At 45.1% G+C, this 19,948-nt stretch overlaps 1 protein-coding gene across 7 annotated transcripts in view; it reads right to left on the reverse strand.

Annotated features, from left to right (window-relative positions):
- The window catches only part of arhgef1 (Rho guanine nucleotide exchange factor (GEF) 1), a 30,245-nt gene extending 12,145 nt beyond the window's left edge, over nucleotides 1–18,100 (reverse strand). Inside the window, exons 1-15 of one of the 7 annotated variants that reach the window (XM_066719355.1) lie at nucleotides 17,563–18,100; nucleotides 12,012–12,074; nucleotides 11,740–11,820; nucleotides 10,425–10,538; nucleotides 9,855–9,953; nucleotides 9,323–9,365; nucleotides 8,744–8,849; nucleotides 8,445–8,588; nucleotides 5,334–5,363; nucleotides 4,677–4,773; nucleotides 4,456–4,570; nucleotides 4,058–4,090; nucleotides 3,288–3,485; nucleotides 3,001–3,133; nucleotides 250–438 (exon numbers count right to left, since the gene is read on the reverse strand). In XM_066719355.1, the coding sequence (XP_066575452.1) occupies nucleotides 250–438; nucleotides 3,001–3,133; nucleotides 3,288–3,485; nucleotides 4,058–4,090; nucleotides 4,456–4,570; nucleotides 4,677–4,773; nucleotides 5,334–5,363; nucleotides 8,445–8,588; nucleotides 8,744–8,849; nucleotides 9,323–9,365; nucleotides 9,855–9,953; nucleotides 10,425–10,538; nucleotides 11,740–11,820; nucleotides 12,012–12,035 (1,406 nt within the window). In that variant the 5' untranslated portion in view covers nucleotides 12,036–12,074; nucleotides 17,563–18,100. Of the gene's footprint in view, nucleotides 1–249; nucleotides 439–3,000; nucleotides 3,134–3,287; nucleotides 3,486–4,057; nucleotides 4,091–4,455; nucleotides 4,571–4,676; nucleotides 4,774–5,333; nucleotides 5,364–6,267; nucleotides 6,499–8,444; nucleotides 8,589–8,743; nucleotides 8,850–9,322; nucleotides 9,366–9,854; nucleotides 9,954–10,424; nucleotides 10,539–11,739; nucleotides 11,821–12,011; nucleotides 12,075–17,433; nucleotides 17,502–17,562 lie in introns of those variants that run through there. The other 6 variants (XM_066719351.1, XM_066719352.1, XM_066719354.1 and 3 more) reach the window with 6 other exon arrangements.
- Nucleotides 18,101–19,948: the final 1,848 nt, after the last annotated feature.

Here is a 19,948-nt window from a genome sequence, read left to right on the forward strand (position 1 = left end):
CTCCTTCCGCCCCCTGTACCCTCCCTCTTCCATCTTCACCCTTTTTCCTTCTCTTCCCTGCTCTCCCTTCTCTTATCCCTTGCTCCTCTGTCCCCTACTCCCCCTCTCCCTCCCCCATCCTCTCCTTCCTCCCTCCTCCCCATTCCCCTACCACTTCTCTCTTCTCCCCCACCTCCCTCTCTCCCCTCTCCTTTCTTTCCTCCTCTCCCTCCGCTTCCTCCCCCTGTTCCCCTCTCCTCCTTGACGTACGAGGCGGTGTGTCTCTTGGGGGGATGGGCGGGAGAACCGGGGGAAGGGGGTGGGTGACCGGTGGCCGTGGTGGCCGCCTGGATGTCCACATCACTGCGGGAGCGGGACTGCTTGGCCCGGCCCGAATTGCGGACCGAGCGGCGCCGGTCCACACACAGGCTCTCACTGCGGCCCAGACGTACTGCCAGCCTGGGGGAGGGGTGAGGGGAGAGGGAGAAGAGGGAATAGAGAAGTACCAAACAAGGCAAGAAAGAATTTAAGAGGGAAAGAGAAGGAGGAAGATGGAGATAGAGAGATCGATGGGGAGAGAGAGGAGAGAGAGAGAGAGGGGTGATAGCATGACTTGCAGAATCTACCCATTGTATTCAGTGCTCATGAATTAGAGGAAAAGACAAGTGTTCAACATGCAGTCCACTGCTGCCCACGACACACAACGCACTCCTGAACACCGGGAGCCTCTGCAGGAATAAATGCTCTCTCACATCGGGGGCCACAAAGACCCTGCCATGGGGAGAACGGCACAACACCAGCTTTATAAACAAGTAAATCGGGTCGATGTAGAAATGAATGAATCTCTATTTACTCATCTCTACTTACTGATGAAGACATTGGTTCATTTCAACAGGTTACTTATTTGATTGTTTTGATGGTTATTTATTTATTTAACACCTATATATATTAGTTTATTCAAGTATTTCTTCAGTCATTAGTTTCTTTCATATTTCGGTATGTCCTCCAGTGTGTACAGAGTCACAGATAGATCGTTCTGCCTACTGCAGGCCTATATCCTTACTAAACAACATGCTCAAAACTTTTATATATTCAAGTACAGCAATACTTAGCCATGCAGTGTCTGTGTTAGTGTGTGTGTGTGTGTGTGTGTGTGAGTTTGTCTGTGAGTCTGACTGAGTGAGTATGCTTGTGTGAGTGTGTGTGTGTGTGTGTGTTTATGTGTGAGTGAGTGAGTTAGTGTGTTTATGTGTGTGTGAGTGTGTGTGTATGTGTGTTTGTAGCATCCTCTCTCAGCCGTCAGAGACCCACCTCGGCTTCCGTCTGTAAAACACAGGATCTTCAAGTTACTGTCTGATATACACAGACACTCCCACACACACACGCACACATTCTAAAACACACAATCACACACACACACACACACACACACACTGTGTTATGCTAACCCCCAGCTACACAGCTTCAATCCAATTTCCTGCCCCCCCCACCCACCACCTTGTTGTACAAGCCAGCCGTCGCACAGTCGCGCTAGCAATGCAGCAACAACAACAACAACAACAACAACAACAAAAGCAACATGGTCCAGAAAACCAATTGCACAATGCAACGACAGCACAGCGCAGTGCAGCACAACACAACACAACACAACACAAACTCTACCTTCACTATGGGGCTGAGAAATGCGGTCATTATAGTGCTATACATAGAGCTGATGTACAGAATGGGTCTGATTGACTTTCAGTGGTTCTTATCGAGCTAAAAGACAGGAAAGTTACATGGAAATTTTAAGGGTTCTGCAAAACAGTAATCTGTTCTCCTTTCACTTGTTCCAAAAGCACACACTAACAGAGAAAGAGAGAGAGAGAGAGAGAGAGAGAGAGAGAGAGAGAGAGAGAGAGAGGTAGGGAGGTTGGGAGGGAGAGGTGGAACTGGGCAGGTCAGGTCTCGTCTCCAAAGTGCAGTGTTTTGTCAGCAGCAGTAGCGGCGGCGGCGGCAGCAGCAGCAGGCAGTTTTCTTCCTGCTCTCTACCCAGTGAGTTTTACCACGCTCCCTGGACAAGGAGCAGCCCCCGTACTGCAGCTGGAGGGGCTGTGTCCCCCCCCCCCCCTCCCCCTCCCCCTCTCTGTACCTCCATTTCACTCCCTCCCCCTATCAATCTCTCTCACACCCTCCTCTTCATGTATACATCTGTCTGTCTGTGTATCTGTCACTCTACCTCTTAAAGGGATACTTCGGTATTTTGATATTTTAGCCTGATTGCTTACTCACCCAGAGTCATACGAATGCATGGTTACTTTTTTAATTTTGTGCATCCAGTTTGAAGAAATTTGAATTTATTATTTTGTTAGCTTAGCACAAATGCTGGAAGCAATTGGTCGCAAATCGCTGACTCTCAAACGCTGGCTAATAAATATTTTAAATATTCAAAAGCTTGGCTGTTTGTCATTTGTTGTCTTTCAATACAATAAATAGTAAATAAATAGTTCAATAAACTCATTAATTTACTGGTAATCGTAAGAAATTAGTTTCCACATACTTCCTGATTTACAGACTACATTCGGTTCTCTCTGTGTTTTCATTCGTGCACAGCAAGCATATCCCTGCGCCTGCCTCATCACAGTTGATGAAATGCGTAGTTCAATGAGACAGATCCAAAATAAAAATATTTCTAAACATATTAAATCAAAATACTTTTGATTTTGTATAGACTTGTAGATAATACTTCATGTACAAATGTGCTTCACCCAGCTTTTGGGTATTTAAAAGATCTATTAGCCACTTTTGAGAGTCAACTTTTGAATCAATTGAGCTAAGCTAATGAAATGAAAAATTAAAATTCCTTCAGACTGGACTCGTGTGGATTCGGCTAAAATACCAAAGTATCCCTTTAATCTCTCTTCCACTTTAATTCTCTCTTCCTCTCTCTTCCTGTCATCCTTCATCTCTCATTCCCTCCCGTCTGTCCTTCTTCAGTCCTTCCCCTTTCCTCTCCTTGCCGCTCTCCTCCCCCCTGCTCACCTCTCCCAATCCTGGCTGTCCTCAGAAGGCGTGTCACTGGGGGGGGGTAGTTCCCAGGGAGAAGTCCCGCCCCCCCGCACTGATGGGTCAATACTTTCACTGGGAGACAGGGAGTCAGAGCGCGAAATGGTCACTGTAGGAAAGCGGGAATAGAGGGAGAGAGGGAGGAGGGTAGGAGAAAGAAAAGAGAGAGGTTAGTATAGTTCAACACTGCTGAGCGAGAGAGACACAGACAGACAGACAGACACTCACACATACACACTCATGCATTGACCAGCCCCTCTCACCTTCACTGTGGACAGAGTCAGAGCTGGAGGTCACGCTGATGGTGACCCCTGACCCGTCGCTGCCATCTGACCCCGTGGGGGGGGCAGGGACCCCCAGCTTCCTGCCCCCTGTGGGTGGGTGTTCGGGCCGGTCAGGGGGGGTGCGGCTGGGGGGACCATTGTTCACCTTCTTGTCCTGAGAGGATTTGTCTTTGTCGCCTGAGAGAGAGGGGAGATGGAGAGTGGGAGAGGGGGAGGGAGGAGAGCGATGCTGAGGTGTTAATAAAGACACACTAAGTGACATCACTTTAACGCTGCACTGAGAGAGGGGGAGAGAAAGGGATGCAGTGCAGTAGTAGTGTAGTATAGTAGTGCAGTGGGGGGGGTTAGTCAGGAGGGTAGCTAAGTGTCCATCAGAATTAGACAGTGCTGTTATACCCAGAGTCCAGTATAGCACAGAGAATACTAGAGTATAGTAAAGTATACTACAGCACATTGTATAGTACAGTATAGTAGAGCACCCAACTCATCGATCGTCTTGCTGATCAATCAATCGGTCACTCACAGCAATCAGCCCTGGACTCTGGGTGATTGACAGAGAACATGCAATGAGAAGAGATCGATGACATCATTAGACTATTCTGCTCCCTATTGGTTACTGAAAATCACGTCCGACCCCTCCTGGTTTGATTTGGTACATGCCAGCATGCACAGGGGTTTAGATTAGTGCAGGAAGGACCATGGTGTGAATATGTGTGGGGGGGGGGATATTGGGGGGGTGTTTAGGGTACCTTCACTCTCCGATTTAGACGCTCTGTGTTCATCTGGAAAAAGAAAGCAGACAGCGAGAGGAAATATGTCTCTAATAATGATAATCCACCATCTCGTGTATTGCTCCTCCACACGAGAACAGACTGCAGGAGGCACTGTGGTCTCTCTCTCCTGCACTGCTCCTTAGTATAGCTGTACTAACACTGCCTTCTGCTCTGACTGACTGACTGACACACTGACTGGCTGACACAATGATTGGCTGATGTGACGCACTGACTATGTGTGATGGACGTTGTATCTCAATGTAGTGTTGCATTTATGTACAACATTAACAATATTAATAATAATGAGAATACTGATAATCTGTCCAGCAGCAGCAAGAGTGGGAGGAGTGTTGCGTTTGGAGGACGGTACATACTTCCACCACTGATCCAGCGCGCCGTGTCGGTCAGGATTTTTGGAAAAGGCTGCTTGTGCTTTGAGAAGGAAGAGGAGGAGGAGGAGTCATCAGCTGGCTTCTTAATCCCAGGGAGCTGAGAGACAGAGAAAGAGACAGAGGCTTAATACACACTCACACTGAGACAGTCAGTCAGTGTGTCAGTCAGTCAGTCAGTGTGTCAGAGTTCTGTTATGTCTGACCTTCTTCCTGAAGAACCCTCTGGATTTCTTGCTGTCAGTCTTGGTCTTCACTCCCAGATGCTTCATGTAGGAGACAACAGCAGTAAACATCGCCGAGCTGGAGAGAGAGACAGAAAGGTTAATACAGAAACCCACACGGACTGACTGATTCACACACTGACTGTCACATCTCGCATATTGACTGTCTCACACATACACCGACTGACTGACTCAGATACACTGACTGTCTCACACACTGGCTGATACATTAAATCAAAAAGAGCATAAAGAAATAGAGAGAAAGGAGATGGGGGGGGGGGTTGTATCTGCAGGATCTTGTGAGAAGTATGAGCTCACTCGTATCGCACTGCTCAACATAGGGACCCTTTGTTAGATTATAAACTCCGGAGTCACAGCACCTCGGGCAGCCCTCCGGACAGCCCGCCTGAAGGACCCTAGTGAATGAGCCTGTTCTCACAGCTGTTCTCAGGTGGTGATGTCTTGGCAGGGGTCCCAAGGGCTTGGGCTGTCCGGAACAGGCGCCCAATGTAAAAACGTGACTCCTGAGCAGTGGGTTCGAGGCGCTGCTGCCGTAGCACTGAGCGCAGGCACCCAACTCAAAATGCATCAGTAATGCAAAAGCAATTAAGACTGAGAAATAAAAACTAAAACGCTCACCATCGATCTTCATCCGAACAGATCGTGGGGCTGAAGGAAGAGAGAAACAGAAATGTTAATTAGAGAGAGAGAAAGAGAGAGGGGGGGAAGGGAGGGAGAGAGAAGGGGACACAGAGACACAAATCATCCTCAGGACAGCAGCACACAAACACAGACAACAACATCACCCACTGGGAAACACACAGAAAAGCACAAGGTAAACTGGAGTGCCACCAGGCCCTAATAAGACATGACAGCCCAGTGGAATACTTGAAGAGTATTTTAATTATTTTTCTTTAAGATTGCTACTATTTATGTGTAATTTATTACTTGATCTTCTCCTTAATAAAACAAATTACAATTTGTTTAAATGTATGAATCTACTTTTCATTCATATATATCAACATGTTTATAATTGTTAATTGTGGGCCATAAGTATCTGTATGTATATATGTGTCTTTACATTGGAAACTGTTTGACATTTAGTACTAATGCTTTGGCAAGACTTATTTTGGTCCTGCCAATAAAGCAATTTGAGAGCGGGGAGAGAGGGAGGGAGGAAGACAGATAGATTGGTAGGCAAAAAGAGTGACAGAAAGTGATACACCAGACACAGACACAAAAACACAGACCTACACAATTACAAACACACATGGATACATTTAACATCCTGCCTCTCTGCCTCCTCTATCTCTCTCTCTGTCTCTCCCTCACTCTCAGTGCAGGCTTGAGTAGACACTCTGCCCCTCTTGGTCTTTCTGTCTCCCACTTCTCCTTCTCCTTTTTAATATTACAGAAAAATACAACAAACATACATACTGTCACACACCCACACTCACACCCTCTCACACCCACACTCACTCACACATACACATGTGCAAACTCACACACACTTGAGCAAACACACACAAACACATGCAAACACATACAATTACATTCGCACATCATCACTCACCGTTTGAACCACATTCTGCAAGTCTGTCTCTCTCTATCTCTCCCAGCTGTCCGCTCTCACTGTCCACACTTCCACTGCACAACTCTGGGCAGCAACACACTTCACTACGCAACCTCTGACTACACAACCTGTCACCACAACAGCAGCTACAACAACAACAGCTGGGCGAAAGCACAAGGTGGTTCCTATTGGACAGCGATACAAGGAAACAGAGCATATTCTGGGAGAACCCCTCTGAGAAGACAAAAAACTTTGCAAAGAATCAAAGAAAAACAAAAGTAACTGCACAACCAATTCAAACTCCCATTCCACAATCTAATTCTGGGAGGAAAAAAATAATAATAATAATAAAAAAAGGGAAAAAAGTTAAAATGATTCGGTAGCACTTCTTCTGTAAACAAGTCTTTTTTTTAAAAGATCAAATAACTACTACAATTCTGATTCTAAATGATGCTATATTTTCCTCCAAGTTACTACTACTCTCTCTCTGTCTGTTTGTTAGGGTGTGAATGCAGTTGCTTCCAGTTGCAAAGAGGCTATTATACTCCACTTTCTTTCTGATGCAATTCTAGTGCAACAGTTCAGAAATCTGATATTATTGTTAAATTGCGGTTTTCTTTTTTATGAGTGAAGTGGAAAGGGAGAACGGGGGGTGCAGTTAGACAGGGGTTCTCTGATGTCCGACCAATCGCAGAGCTGGAGAACAACCCTTTCGGCTGTCCCCTCCCTCGCTGGCACTGAGCTGGCCAATGGGAATGAGAGGAGATGACATCAGAGAGAGGGAGAGGCGGGGCTACTTGTACACTGGCACATCTGTGCTTGAAAGAGCGTGAGAAAGAAGGGGAGAGAGAGAGAGGCTATTTTTATAAAAAGAAAGAGGTGGACAAGGGGGGGAGGGGGGACAGCTGTGTCTGAATGTAAGGAAGAATGAGAGAAAGAGAGACTTTTGGAGAAGAGGAAGGAGAGAAAGAGAGGACAGGAGTGTGTAGAAGAAAAGAAAGGTGAGAACAATTGTGTACAACAGGAACGAGAGGAGGGGAGGCTGTACACTTAACATCTGTGATTGTGAACATGAGAAAAGAAAAAGAGGACAGAGGGGAAAAAGTAAACCACATTGTCTTTGTAACTCTCTCTCTTTCTTGCTCTCTCACTCTCCCTCCAAAATTCTAATTCAGAAATTGCTTTAATGGCATGACAGGAGAAAACCAGTGTTGCCAAAGCACTTAAACAACACATGACTCCTGTTGAGCAGGTGCTGCTGCCGTAGCACTGAGCTTAGGGACCCGACTCAGAATACACCAGTAATGCAAAATCAATTAAGACCAAAACGCAAGTGTTGCCAAAGCATTTAAGCAACTATAAAATATTCATACAGTAAAATATTAATAACTGACAACAATGCAATTACTTCACATAAGACAATAACTTTATGTAATCCTTCTCTCCCTCTCCTCTCCTCTTTCTCTCTCCCTGTTACATTTCCCCACCTCTCTCTCTTTCTCTCATTCTCCCCCAGCCTTCCCTTCCTCTCTTCTCCTTCCAATCTCTCCCTCTCTGAGAACAGGAGGATTGGCAGTGTGCCAAGGAACACCCGTCCCTCTCTGCCAGCGTGGCATCCTTCTTTCCTTCCCCTCCCACCTCCTTTCTCTGTCTCCATTTCTTCAAGTTAATTTCTGATTCTACAAGAAACACACACAGATGCATACACACACACGCACGCGCGCACGCACGTGCACGCACGTACACACACACAGACATACACATAATTCTCCCTCCATCTCCTTTCACTATCTCATCCATCCCTCTATCTCCCATCCTCTGGTCCCATCCCTCCTCCTCTCTCCCTCCACCCTCCCACCCATCAGCTACCTTTGCAACACACACTTCCCATCTTGCAGATGTCGCAAAAGGAGATTCAAAACCATGCAGTGTCATGGTTTCACCACAAGAGGGCAGACTTTCACAGTCCACATCAACAGTATGTGTGTGTATTCACTCAGTGGTTAAGTGTATTTGTGTGTCTGTCTCTCTCTCTTTCAGTCTCCCTCTCTCTGTCAGTGGGGTCCCGTATTAATGTGAGTGATTCTCCCTCTCCATCCCCCTCTCTGCATCTCTCTCTCTCGCCCTCTGTGGGATCCTGTGTCAGGTTGAGCGTCTTGACAGGTGTCTTGACTCACTGTATCTCCGCCAGCCTCTCCAGCAGTTGCTCGGCCATGCCCCTCTCCCGGCTCTCCTGCACCAACCGGTCACCTGTCCGCTCCCACTCCTCCACTTCCAGCAGCTCACTCTCACATGGGGTCATTCCCATCATCCTCTTCTGACTGAGAGAGAGAAAGAGAAAGAGTAAATAGACACACTCTGATTGACTGACAAACACACTGACTGACTGGGAGAGAAAAAATAAGTTAATTGGTTAATTGGAAAAAACAAATCAATGAACTAATTTAGCAGTCAATTGTTTAGTGAGGTCATTCACCGGAAGTCGTCCAGCTGGCGGAGGACCTCAGCCCCGTGCATATTCTGGATTTCTTGAACAAACCGACGCTGACTGTCCTCCGGGAGCAGGTCTGGACGAGTGCGATCTGAGAGAGAAAGAGAGAGGGAGGGAGGGACAGAGGGACAGAGACAAGCAGAGGGGGAAGGAGAGAGAGAGGGAGGGGAAGAGAGTCCAGAGGAGTGTTAGAGGGTGGTTAATACAGACATTGGGAGACTGACTGGACACTACAGTACAGTAACACTGACTGGCTGACTGGACACTACAGAACAGTAACACTGACTGACTGGACACTACAGGACAGTAACATTGACTGACTAGACACTACAGTACAGTAACATTGACTGACTGACTGGACACTACAGTACAGTAACACTGACTGACTGGACACTACAGGACAGTAACAGACTAACTGAATGACTGGACACTATAGTACAGTAACACTGACTGACTGGACACTACAGTACAGTAACACTGACTGACTGGACACTATGGTACAACATAACAGACCACATACATCACAACATAACACACATCTCCCACTAATATCTCACCACTGACCTAGTTCATAGGAGACATTATAAGGCACCGGAACTCTGAGAACCTACAGCAGGAGGGAGAGAAGGTGATTAATACACACTCACATGCAATACCACTAACCACCACCAGATGGTGTTTAAATGGTGTATACATAACAGTACAGTACAGCACGGCACAGTCTCCAGCACCCCCCTTTAATGATATAAAACAGACTGTCAGTGTTGTTCCCACGACTGTGACAGGAAACAGAATGACAGCGTGGGTCACACACAGAGGGAGAGGCATAGAGAGACAGAGGTCTCCTCACCAGCACCAACAACACGGCACAAGAATGACAGTAAGCCCTGGAAATGTCTGGACATGCATGTAAAAACTGTACACCTGTACAATCTGTAAAGCCAACTACATTGTTTACATTTAGTTTGTTATTGTATTTACTATATTCCCTTGCCTGTATCTGTAAATGCTTTGGCAACACTTGTGTAAACTTGTCATGCAAATACAGCTTGTTTTGAATTTGAGAGGGGACGGACGGAGGGGGATGGACACTGACCGCTCCTTTATCCAGGAAGCTGTTGTAGAAATCCACAAACTGTTTCTTCAACTCCTTGGCACTGAGGTTTTTGTATATTTCAGCATGAAGAAAACACAGCTGAGAGAGATGGAGAGGGAGAGGGGTTAATATAGTAAAGACACCGATTGGACACGACAGGACAGTAATACTGACAGATCTGACTGGACACTACAGTACAGTAACACTGACTGACTGACTGGACACTACAGGGCAGTAACACTGACTGACTGACTGACTGACTAGACACTATAGTACATTAACACTGACTGGACACTACAGGACACTAACACTGAGGGACGGAGGGGGGGGGTAGGTACCTGGTTGTTACTCACAGTGTCTGCATGCAGGACAACAAAGGGAGAGATTAGCACACTGAATAACGTACAACACAGACTGCAAAACACAAACAAAACACAAAAACACTCAACAACACACTACACACAACACAAACCGTATGCAAAGCACACAAAACACACAACAGTCAGACATGTAAATCTATCCCTCCTCTTGCTTCCTCTTTCCTCTCCCTCTCTCCTTTCCGTCTCTCACCACAGGTGCGCAGTCGAACTGAAGCATGACATGTTGCAGGAACACCAGCAGGTGAGCAGGTCTGCTCTTCAGAAGCTCAATACTGTTGAAGGCACTGCTGCTGTCATCCACTGTCTGAGAGAGAGATAGGATGGGGGGTTAATACACTGACTGACTGACTGACTGACCCACTATAGCCCCATTCACAGTGAGATTCCAGCAAAATGCAGACAACATTTGCTTGCTTTTTTCCTGTTGCTCCCCATTCGCACTGGCTTTGAATGCCTGCAAAATGCCAGTTTGTACCCTTTCACACACAAAACAGAATGCTGGCAATAGTGCTGTAGCCATGGAAATGAGTCGCTACTGAAGCCTGTGGATGCAGGAGACACGGACTGATACTCTGGAGGTGTTTGTAAAAGTTTGATAATTTCCCCATTTTGCCAGTTTCCTCCCATTGTGTTTACTGGGCTATTGGTTCTAAGCTATTGGTATGCTGGTTCAGTTCAGACTCACTACCAAGAACAAATAGTCAGGAGGGAAATGTAAAAAATATGTCAATCTAGGTGGGCTGTCACGCTATGCCCAGTTAATCAGTTGTATGGTTGTGTGTTTTTGCGGTGTGGTCACCGGACCTAGCGCTCACAGATCATTTGGACCAGTGAACCCAGTATGAGACTCGGTTCTCAGTTCATGGTTGAGTAACGAGAGGCATTGTGTGGGTCTTGACATATACTGCAGCAAAGTTAAATAAACTAAAATAAATTAGGGGGAAAAAGCATGACATTACATTGTGTGTATATCTATATCTACCAGTCTGGGTGTAGAGATCTGCAAGTTTGACATTACTGCCTTAAAATTAAATAACTTGAAACAAACAACCATCAGTGTACACTGTAACAAAGTCTAATAACATGATTGCCTATTTATAAAGATTATATTTTGCATGATTTATTGGTATTTAACTTCTGAGATATGTGTGACATTAGTTAGTATTACATATGTCACCAACCTGTTGGTTCATCAATAACATTCAGAATTACTGCGACTACATTATATATCTCCGCCATTTCTAACGAGCCGGTCCGTTTTTCGTCAAGGTCACAAGTTCTTGGTCAAAGGTGGCTTAACCTGGTTGTGTTGTGGTCAAACCACGAAAATGTGCCCGTATTCTGATTGGTTATGTCAGTTCACTGATGCACTGTGTCAACAACACAAGGACGTGACACGTCATATGTCAGCATTCGTTTTCCCGCTCCATTCACATAGACACATTACTGGAAGATTTAGACTAGGTCCCGAGGTGGAAAATCGCTGATGTCTCTCTCTCTCTCACCGGGTCAATGTCGTTCTCAAAGTCTTCATCCTCCGCTCCGATGATATTGAGGGCCGGATTTGTGCGAGATGCCCCAAACCGCTGAGAGAGCGAGAGAGGGAAGATGAGGTGTAAGATGTAAGTCAGAGATTATATATATATATATATATATATATATATATATATATATATATATATATATATTTTTTTTTTTTTTTTTTTTTTTTAAATACAAATAATACAATAAAATCATAATAATCCACTAATTAATTAATTGTTTAATTGGATCTCACCCCCTCGTGGTCATCACAGTCCATGCTGCAGTGGGAGGGGCCTCTGTCTGAATGTCAAGGTTCCTGCAATGACATCATCACTGTCACACAGAGGAGCAACTGCTGCGGAGCCCACAAATTAGTAAAGGTCATTCTACACCAGTAAAGAACAGTAGAAACAAGTACAGAGCAGTAAAAAACAATATAGTCCAGTATAGACCAGTACAGACAATATAGTCCAATATTAACCACCTCTCTTGCTCATTACAGTGCTACAAGACAGCAAGGACTGTATAAACCTCTCCCTCTCTCTACCTGTGCAGTTGTGTCCACTCAGCCTGTATTAACGCACAACCAGAGTGTGTATATAGCTCTATTAACCAATTTCTTTCTCTCTCTCTATGTGTGTGTGTGTGTGTTATAGTAGCTGAGGGTGTTGTCCCTCTCCACCGGTTGGGTCCTCATGCTGCGGGCCTCTGCACGCCTGCCCAGAAAAGCAAGAGGGTTCCCTGTGAGGTTGTGAGCCATTACAGGAAGTGGGCGTGTCTCACTCAGGAAGTCATCAAACCCATTTCCTCCTGACCTGACTGCGCCCCTTGTACTGAACGCATGCAGAGAAAAAAAAAAAGGCGATAGAGAAATAGAGAGAGGGAGAGTTTGAGTTTGACCAAACACTTCAGTAAACCAAGTAACATGAGATCGGTTTGCAGAATATTTCCAAGAGATGAAAGTAAAGAACGAAGAAAAAACATCAGGAAAAAAGCACCACAGTGTGCAGAGAAGAGCTCGCCCCCTGATGGCGCAGATTGCGGTAGCAACGCTGGGGCACCCTGTTACATTTACACTCACCTAAAGGATTATTAGGAACATCTGTTCAATTTCTCATTAATGAAATTATCTAACCAACCAATCACATGGCAGTTGCTTCAATGCATGTAGGGGTGTGGTCCTGGTCAAGACAATCTCCTGAACTCCAAACTGAATGTCTGAATGGGAAAGAAAGGTGATTTAAGCAATTTTGAGCGTGGCATGGTTGTTGGTGCCAGACGGGCCGGTCTGAGTATTTCACAATCTGCTCAGTTACTGGGATTTTCACGCACAACCATTTCTAGGGTTTACAAAGAATGGTGTGAAAAGGGAAAAACATCCAGTATGCGGCAGTCCTGGGGGGGCGAAAATGCCTTGTTGATGCTAGAGGTCAGAGGAGAATGGGCCGACTGATTCAAGCTGATAGAAGAGCAACTTTGACTGAAATAACCACTCGTTACAACCGAGGTATGCAGCAAAGCATTTGTGAAGCCAAAACACGTACAACCTTGAGGCGGATGGGCTACAACAGCAGAAGACCCCACCGGGTACCACTCATCTCCACTACAAATAGGAAAAAGAGGCTACAATTTGCACAAGCTCACCAAAATTGGACAGTTGAAGACTGGAAAAATGTTGCCTGGTCTGATGAGTCTCGATTTCTGTTGAGACATTCAGATGGTAGAGTCAGAATTTGGCGTAAACAGAATGAGAACATGGATCCATCATGCCTTGTTACCACTGTGCAGGCTGGTGGTGGTGGTGTAATGGTGTGGGGGATGTTTTCTTGGCACACTTTAGGCCCCTTAGTGCCAATTGGGCATCGTTTAAATGCCACGGCCTACCTGAGCATTGTTTCTGACCATGTCCATCCCTTTATGACCACCATGTACCCATCCTCTGATGGCTACTTCCAGCAGGATAATGCACCATGTCACAAAGGTCGAATCATTTCAAATTGGTTTCTTGAACATGACAATGAGTTCACTGTACTAAACTGGCCCCCACAGTCACCAGATCTCAACCCAATAGAGCATCTTTGGGATGTGGTGGAACGGGAGCTTCGTGCCCTGGATGTGCATCCCACAAATCTCCATCAACTGCAAGATGCTATCCTATCAATATGGGCCAACATTTCTAAAGAATGCTTTCAGCACCTTGTTGAATCAATGCCACGTAGAATTAAGGCAGTTCTGAAGGCGAAAGGGGGTCAAACACAGTATTAGTATGGTGTTCCTAATAATCCTTTAGGTGAGTGTATATTGCCTGGTTTGACGTTTGGCCTTCTTAGCCTGAAATCTGGCCGCCCACTGTCCCTCTCACAGCTCCAAGTTACACTGCTGCACCACAGATAAAAACAGAAACATTTGAGGGAGAAAAAAGAATGAGGGCATTACATATACTGACCAAAGATCTCAGGGGAGAGGGAGAGAGAGGGTGAGAGGGAAAGATGGTGAGAAAGAGACAGGAGAATGAGGGAGAAGTCAAGGTTGGGAGGAGTACACACAAACTCACACTGTATAATGAGAGAGAAGGAGGAGGGACAGAGAGACTGCTCATTTTTAGCCTGGGACTGAAACTCAACCCCTTCCATCGCTATAAAGAATAAGGAATGAGGAAGACACTGTCCCTCTCTCTCTCTGTGCAGATGTCACAAGTGTCTTTGATAACCTCTGTCTGACCCTACTGCCAATCTCCCCCCCCCCACAATGAACAGACACTACAGTAACACTGACTGACTGGGCACTACAGTACAGTAACGCTGACTGACTGGACACTACTGAAGTATTTAAGTAGTAAAATATTCAAAACTTACAACAGGAATCTCTCTCTCTCTCTCTCTCTCTCTCTCTCTCTCTGTAAACAGTGTCTAAAAGAGGTGTACATTTTCCACACTGACCAGTGAATGAATGCCCTTTCTGTCTCTTCCTCAGTCCCTCCCTCTGACTCATTCACACACACTGTTTTTCCACACTTACCTGGCTAGACACACACACACACACCCCACTCACAGACACACACTCTCAATCACACCCACAGACATGTACACGCACATTTACAGACAGACATACATAAACACGCACATGCACCTCTCTCTCACACACAATCTGGATTACATTTCTGCATCATATACAGACCAGATTGTTACAGACCCTATAGACCAGGTCTACTGTGCACACAGTCTATAGATCAGGTGTACAGTATGTACAGTATATAGCAGAGTTTCCCACAGCACTATTCAGACCAAGTGGCCTCGCCTGTCCAAAAATCAGTGCCACCTGGCCAAACAAATGCATGAACAGCAAAAACAACAACAAAAAACTTGAATGCACATCTTCACCCCCCGCTTTCATTTGCTACAGCTAAACCCCCTGCCCACTTGACAATCCGCTAGCCCCACCACCTCGATAATTAAGTACTAGACCACCATGCCAATGCTAATTTCTGTGGGAAACCCTGCTATAGACCAGGTGCACAGTCTATATAGAGCAGGTGTACAGTGTGTACAGTCTATACTATACTGTTGTGTACCATACTGTGCTTTTCTATATTATGTTCTGTACTGAGCATAGTATTGTTCTCTATACTATACTATTCCAGATACACTGTGCTGTTCTATACTGTACTACACTTCACTGGTCTATGGCAGGCAGGTGTGGGTGGGGATGCTGGGGGGGAATTGCTCAAATTCCTGAAGAGCTGTCCCCCCTCCTTGCTCACACAAGACTGAACCTGCACCCCCAAATTGAACCTGCCCCCCCTGAGAGAGACTGACTGACTCACACTGTGTCTGACTGACAGGTAGAGACTACCTACAGCACTGACTGACACACTAGTGCAGTGCCATAGTGTGGTACAGTGCAGTGCAATTCTATACTGCAGTACAGTGCAGTTTTATGGTGTGGTGCAGTGCAGTGCAGCTCTATGATATGGTACAGTGCAGTTCTATACTGCAGCGCAGTGCAGTTCTATGGTGTGGTACAGTGCAGTTCTATGGTGCAGTGTAGTGCAGTGCAGTTATATAATGCATTACTGTTCTATACTGCAGTTCTATACTGCAGTTCTTTAGTGCAGTACAGTTCTACAGTGCAGTTCTATACTGCAGTTCTAGTACAGTGTAGTGCAGTGCAGTTCTATAGTGCATTACTGTTCTATAGTGCAGTGCAGTGCAGTCCTGTAGTGCATTACTGTTCTATACTGTAGTTCGATAGTGCAGTACAGTTCTATAGTGCATTACTGTTCTATACTGCAGTTCTATACTGCAGTACAGTGCAGTTCTATAGTGCATTACTGTTCTAAACTGCAGTTCTATAATGCAGTTCTATACCGCAGTACAGTGCAGTTCTATAGTGCAATACTGTTCTATTGTGCACTGCAGTGCAGTTCTATAGTGCATTATTGTTATATAGTACAGTTCAGTTCTATAATGGAGTGCACTGCAATTCCATAGTGCAGTTTTATAGTGGAATACAGTACAGTGCAGTGTAGTGTAGTGCAATTCCATAGTGCAGTGAAGTACAGTGCACTGCAGTTCTACAGTGCAGTTGTATAATGCAGTCCAGTTCTATAGTGTATTACTGTTCAATACTGCAGTTCTATAGTGCACTACAGTTCTATAGTGTAGTGCCATTCTATAGTGCAGTTATATATTGTGGTATAATGCAGTTCTATAGTGTATTATTGTTCTATAGTACAGTTCAGTTCTATAATGGAGTGCACTGCAATTCCATAGTGCAGTTTTATAGTGGAGTACAGTACAGTGCAGTGTAGTGTAGTGCAATTCCATAGTGCAGTGAAGTACAGTGCACTGCAGTTCTACAGTGCAGTTCTATAGTGCAGTCCAATGTTCTGTGCATTTCCTGCAGTCCAGTGTGCCGGCCTGTGTAGCTCATACTGTGCTGGTCCACTGTGGGGAAAAGTCACTATAATCTAGTCCAGTCCAGTCAAGTCCAGTCCAGTCCAGTGCACTGCACTGCACTGCACTGCAGCACACAGTCCTCTCAACTTTGTAATAGGAAGCAGAGCATCAGAAATGACACACAGCACTTATTAAATAGTATTAAATACTATTATCAACCTGTTCTTGTACTTTCACCAAATATTTAATTTCACTTGTTCATTCATTTTACAAAAAAACAAGGTTAAACAACTACAACAACAACAACAAACAAATAATAATAATCATGATCATCAGCATCATCATCATAATCATAATAATAATAATAATAATAATAATAATAATAATAATAATAGAAAAAACGCGTGCCAGGCTTAGACTTGTGCCAGCATGTCCAGTGTTGTTGTTATTATTATGAGGGCTCGTAGTGTCACAGTAGAGGGGACACATTACAAAGTATCCGGGTCCGGGTCCGCTCGATGTATCGAGCCGTGGATAATTTGTAACAACCGACACCGCGGCCTCCACGCCAGACTTGTGTTCAGTTCAATTAAACACACACAGAAGAAGGGCACACTTTGCACCATCCACCCCAACACACACACACAGACAGACACAATTACAACAACAACAATAGCACGACTGTACTCGAGTTCACAAAACTCACACACAAGTTGCGTGCGACTTCAAAGAGCTCGCCGCTGTCAATCTTCATTAATAACAATAACACTGACTTACTAGCAAGTTACCCAGCCGGCCGCTGATTTGCTCATATTATCGATCCGGCTGGCTCGTTTATTGATTGATGTGTTGATTGGAGGCGAGAAGGAGAAGAGGCGAGAAACTGGAATGCAGACAATCGCTTACCTTAAATAGCCCGAGTCGATCAGACGGGGTATTTCCTGTTAATAACAGTCTCGGTGCTCGGAGGTTGAAAGGGGCATTTTGAAAAAGATCGCGGAAGTCAGTCGAGCGTCACCCGTGTCCGGCGAACCGCGCAAAACTTTCCCAAATGCACGCTGATTCTTAATGATATTTTGAATTATTTCATCATCAATAAAAGAGACATCCGCAAAGACGGGCTATTATCTCTTTCTCTCTATCTCTCTCTCCCCCTTAATGATCGCAGGATAAAAATATACTCTCTCTCCCTCACTGCAGCTATATAATAGTAATCTTGAATCTAATGTCCCTGGGACTTGCTCCAAATGCAGATCGCGCGAGTGGTTGTGGTCGGTTGCTATATTGAGAATTATTACAATCTATGTATTATTTTTATATCTTCTTTTTGGTAACTTACTTTTTTTTATCTGTTTTCCGCTACCACTCTCTTCCTGTTTTACTTCCCCTAAATCTCTCTCTCTCTCAGAAGAGGGGGGGCGGACGAGCAAGGGAACAGCTAGTGTAGTCGGCTCTCTCTCTCACTGACGAGTTCAGCGTTCAGTTCCGGATTGTGTCACACTGTTATGTTTCCCCCCCTCTCTCTGTGTGTCTCTCACAGTGCTCTGTTTTGGTGCACAGTTAGTCAGTGTTACTGTCCTGTAGTGTCCAGTCAGTCAGTGTTACTGTCCTGTAGTGTCCAGTCAGTCCGTCAGTGTTACTGTCCTGTAGTGTCCAGTCAGTCAGTGTTACTGTCCTGTAGTGTCCAGTCAGTCAGTCAGTGTTACTGTCCTGTAGTGTCCAGTCAGTCAGTCAGTGTTACTGTACTGTAGTGTCCAGTCAGTGTTACTGTCCTGTAGTGTCCAGTCAGTCAGTCAGTGTTACTGTACTCTAGTGTCCAGTCAGTCAGTGTTACTGTACTCTAGTGTCCAGTAGGTCAGTGTTACTGTACTGTAGTGTCCAGTCAGTCAGTCAGTGTTACTGTCCTGAAGTGTCCAGTCAGTCAGTCAGTTTTACTGTCCTGTAGTGTCCAGTCAGTCAGTCAGTGTTACTGTACTGTAGTGTCCAGTCAGTCAGTCAGTGTTACTGTACTGTAGTGTCCAGTCAGTCAGTGTTACTGTACTGTAGTGTCCAGTCAGTCAGTGTTACTGTAATGTATTGTCCAGTCAGTCAGTCAGTGTTACTGTACTCTAGTGTCCAGTAGGTCAGTGTTACTGTACTGTAGTGTCCAGTCAGTCAGTCAGTGTTACTGTCCTGTAGTGTTCAGTCAGTGAGTCAGTGTTACTGTACTGTAGTGTCCAGTCAGTGAGTCAGTGTTACCGTCCTGTAGTGTCCAGTCAGTCAGTCAGTGTTACTGTCCTGTAGTGTCCAGTCAGTCAGTCAGTGTTACTGTACTGTAGTGTCCAGTCAGTGTTACTGTCCTGTAGTGTCCAGTCAGTCAGTCAGTGTTACTGTACTCTAGTGTCCAGTCAGTCAGTGTTACTGTACTCTAGTGTCCAGTAGGTCAGTGTTACTGTACTGTAGTGTCCAGTCAGTCAGTCAGTGTTACTGTCCTGAAGTGTCCAGTCAGTCAGTCAGTTTTACTGTCCTGTAGTGTCCAGTCAGTCAGTCAGTGTTACTGTACTGTAGTGTCCAGTCAGTCAGTCAGTGTTACTGTACTGTAGTGTCCAGTCAGTCAGTCAGTGAGTCAATATATATATATATATATATATATATATATAGTCATTGTATCAAATTTTTACATGTGACACAGTGTGGCTGTGCTCTGGGTTTGGTGTCTCAGTCACTGCTCATTAAACTGTAACTGCTTTATCAGGGCTGTCTGATCAGCTGCTGGTTGAAACACTGATTCAGCCCCAGAGAGAAGACTGGACAGAACTGAATATAAGCTGAGACAGAGACACATGCAGATAGACAGACAAAGATACAGATAGACACACATACAGTCACACAGAAAGAGACAGACAGACACAAAGTCTCACACAGACACACACACACAGATAAACAGACACACAGAAAGACGGGTAAGTATACACAATGTATCTGTCCTCTGACTTCTCTCTCTTCATGATCTTTTTTCTCTCCCTCTTTTCACAGGAAACCATTATCTCTTCAGAGTGCTCTTTGCATCTTTTTATCTCACACTCATTTCCTGACATCTCTCCCTCCCTCTGCTTCTCTCTCTCCCTCTCTTTCATTTACCTCCAGCAAAGAAAACCATCAATGAAGGCAATCTCTCATTATTGTTGTGTCCAACTCTCCATCTCTCTCTGTCTTCTTTTTCTATTTTCTCTGTATTATACTGAAGGATCAGAGGAACAACAACAGAATTAAAGCAAGAAAAATCGCTGTTGTTACACAGGAAGCAGCCCAG

The sequence above is a fragment of the Amia ocellicauda genome, chromosome 12, assembly GCF_036373705.1.
Source record: "Amia ocellicauda isolate fAmiCal2 chromosome 12, fAmiCal2.hap1, whole genome shotgun sequence".
NCBI classification, from domain to species: domain Eukaryota; kingdom Metazoa; phylum Chordata; class Actinopteri; order Amiiformes; family Amiidae; genus Amia; species Amia ocellicauda.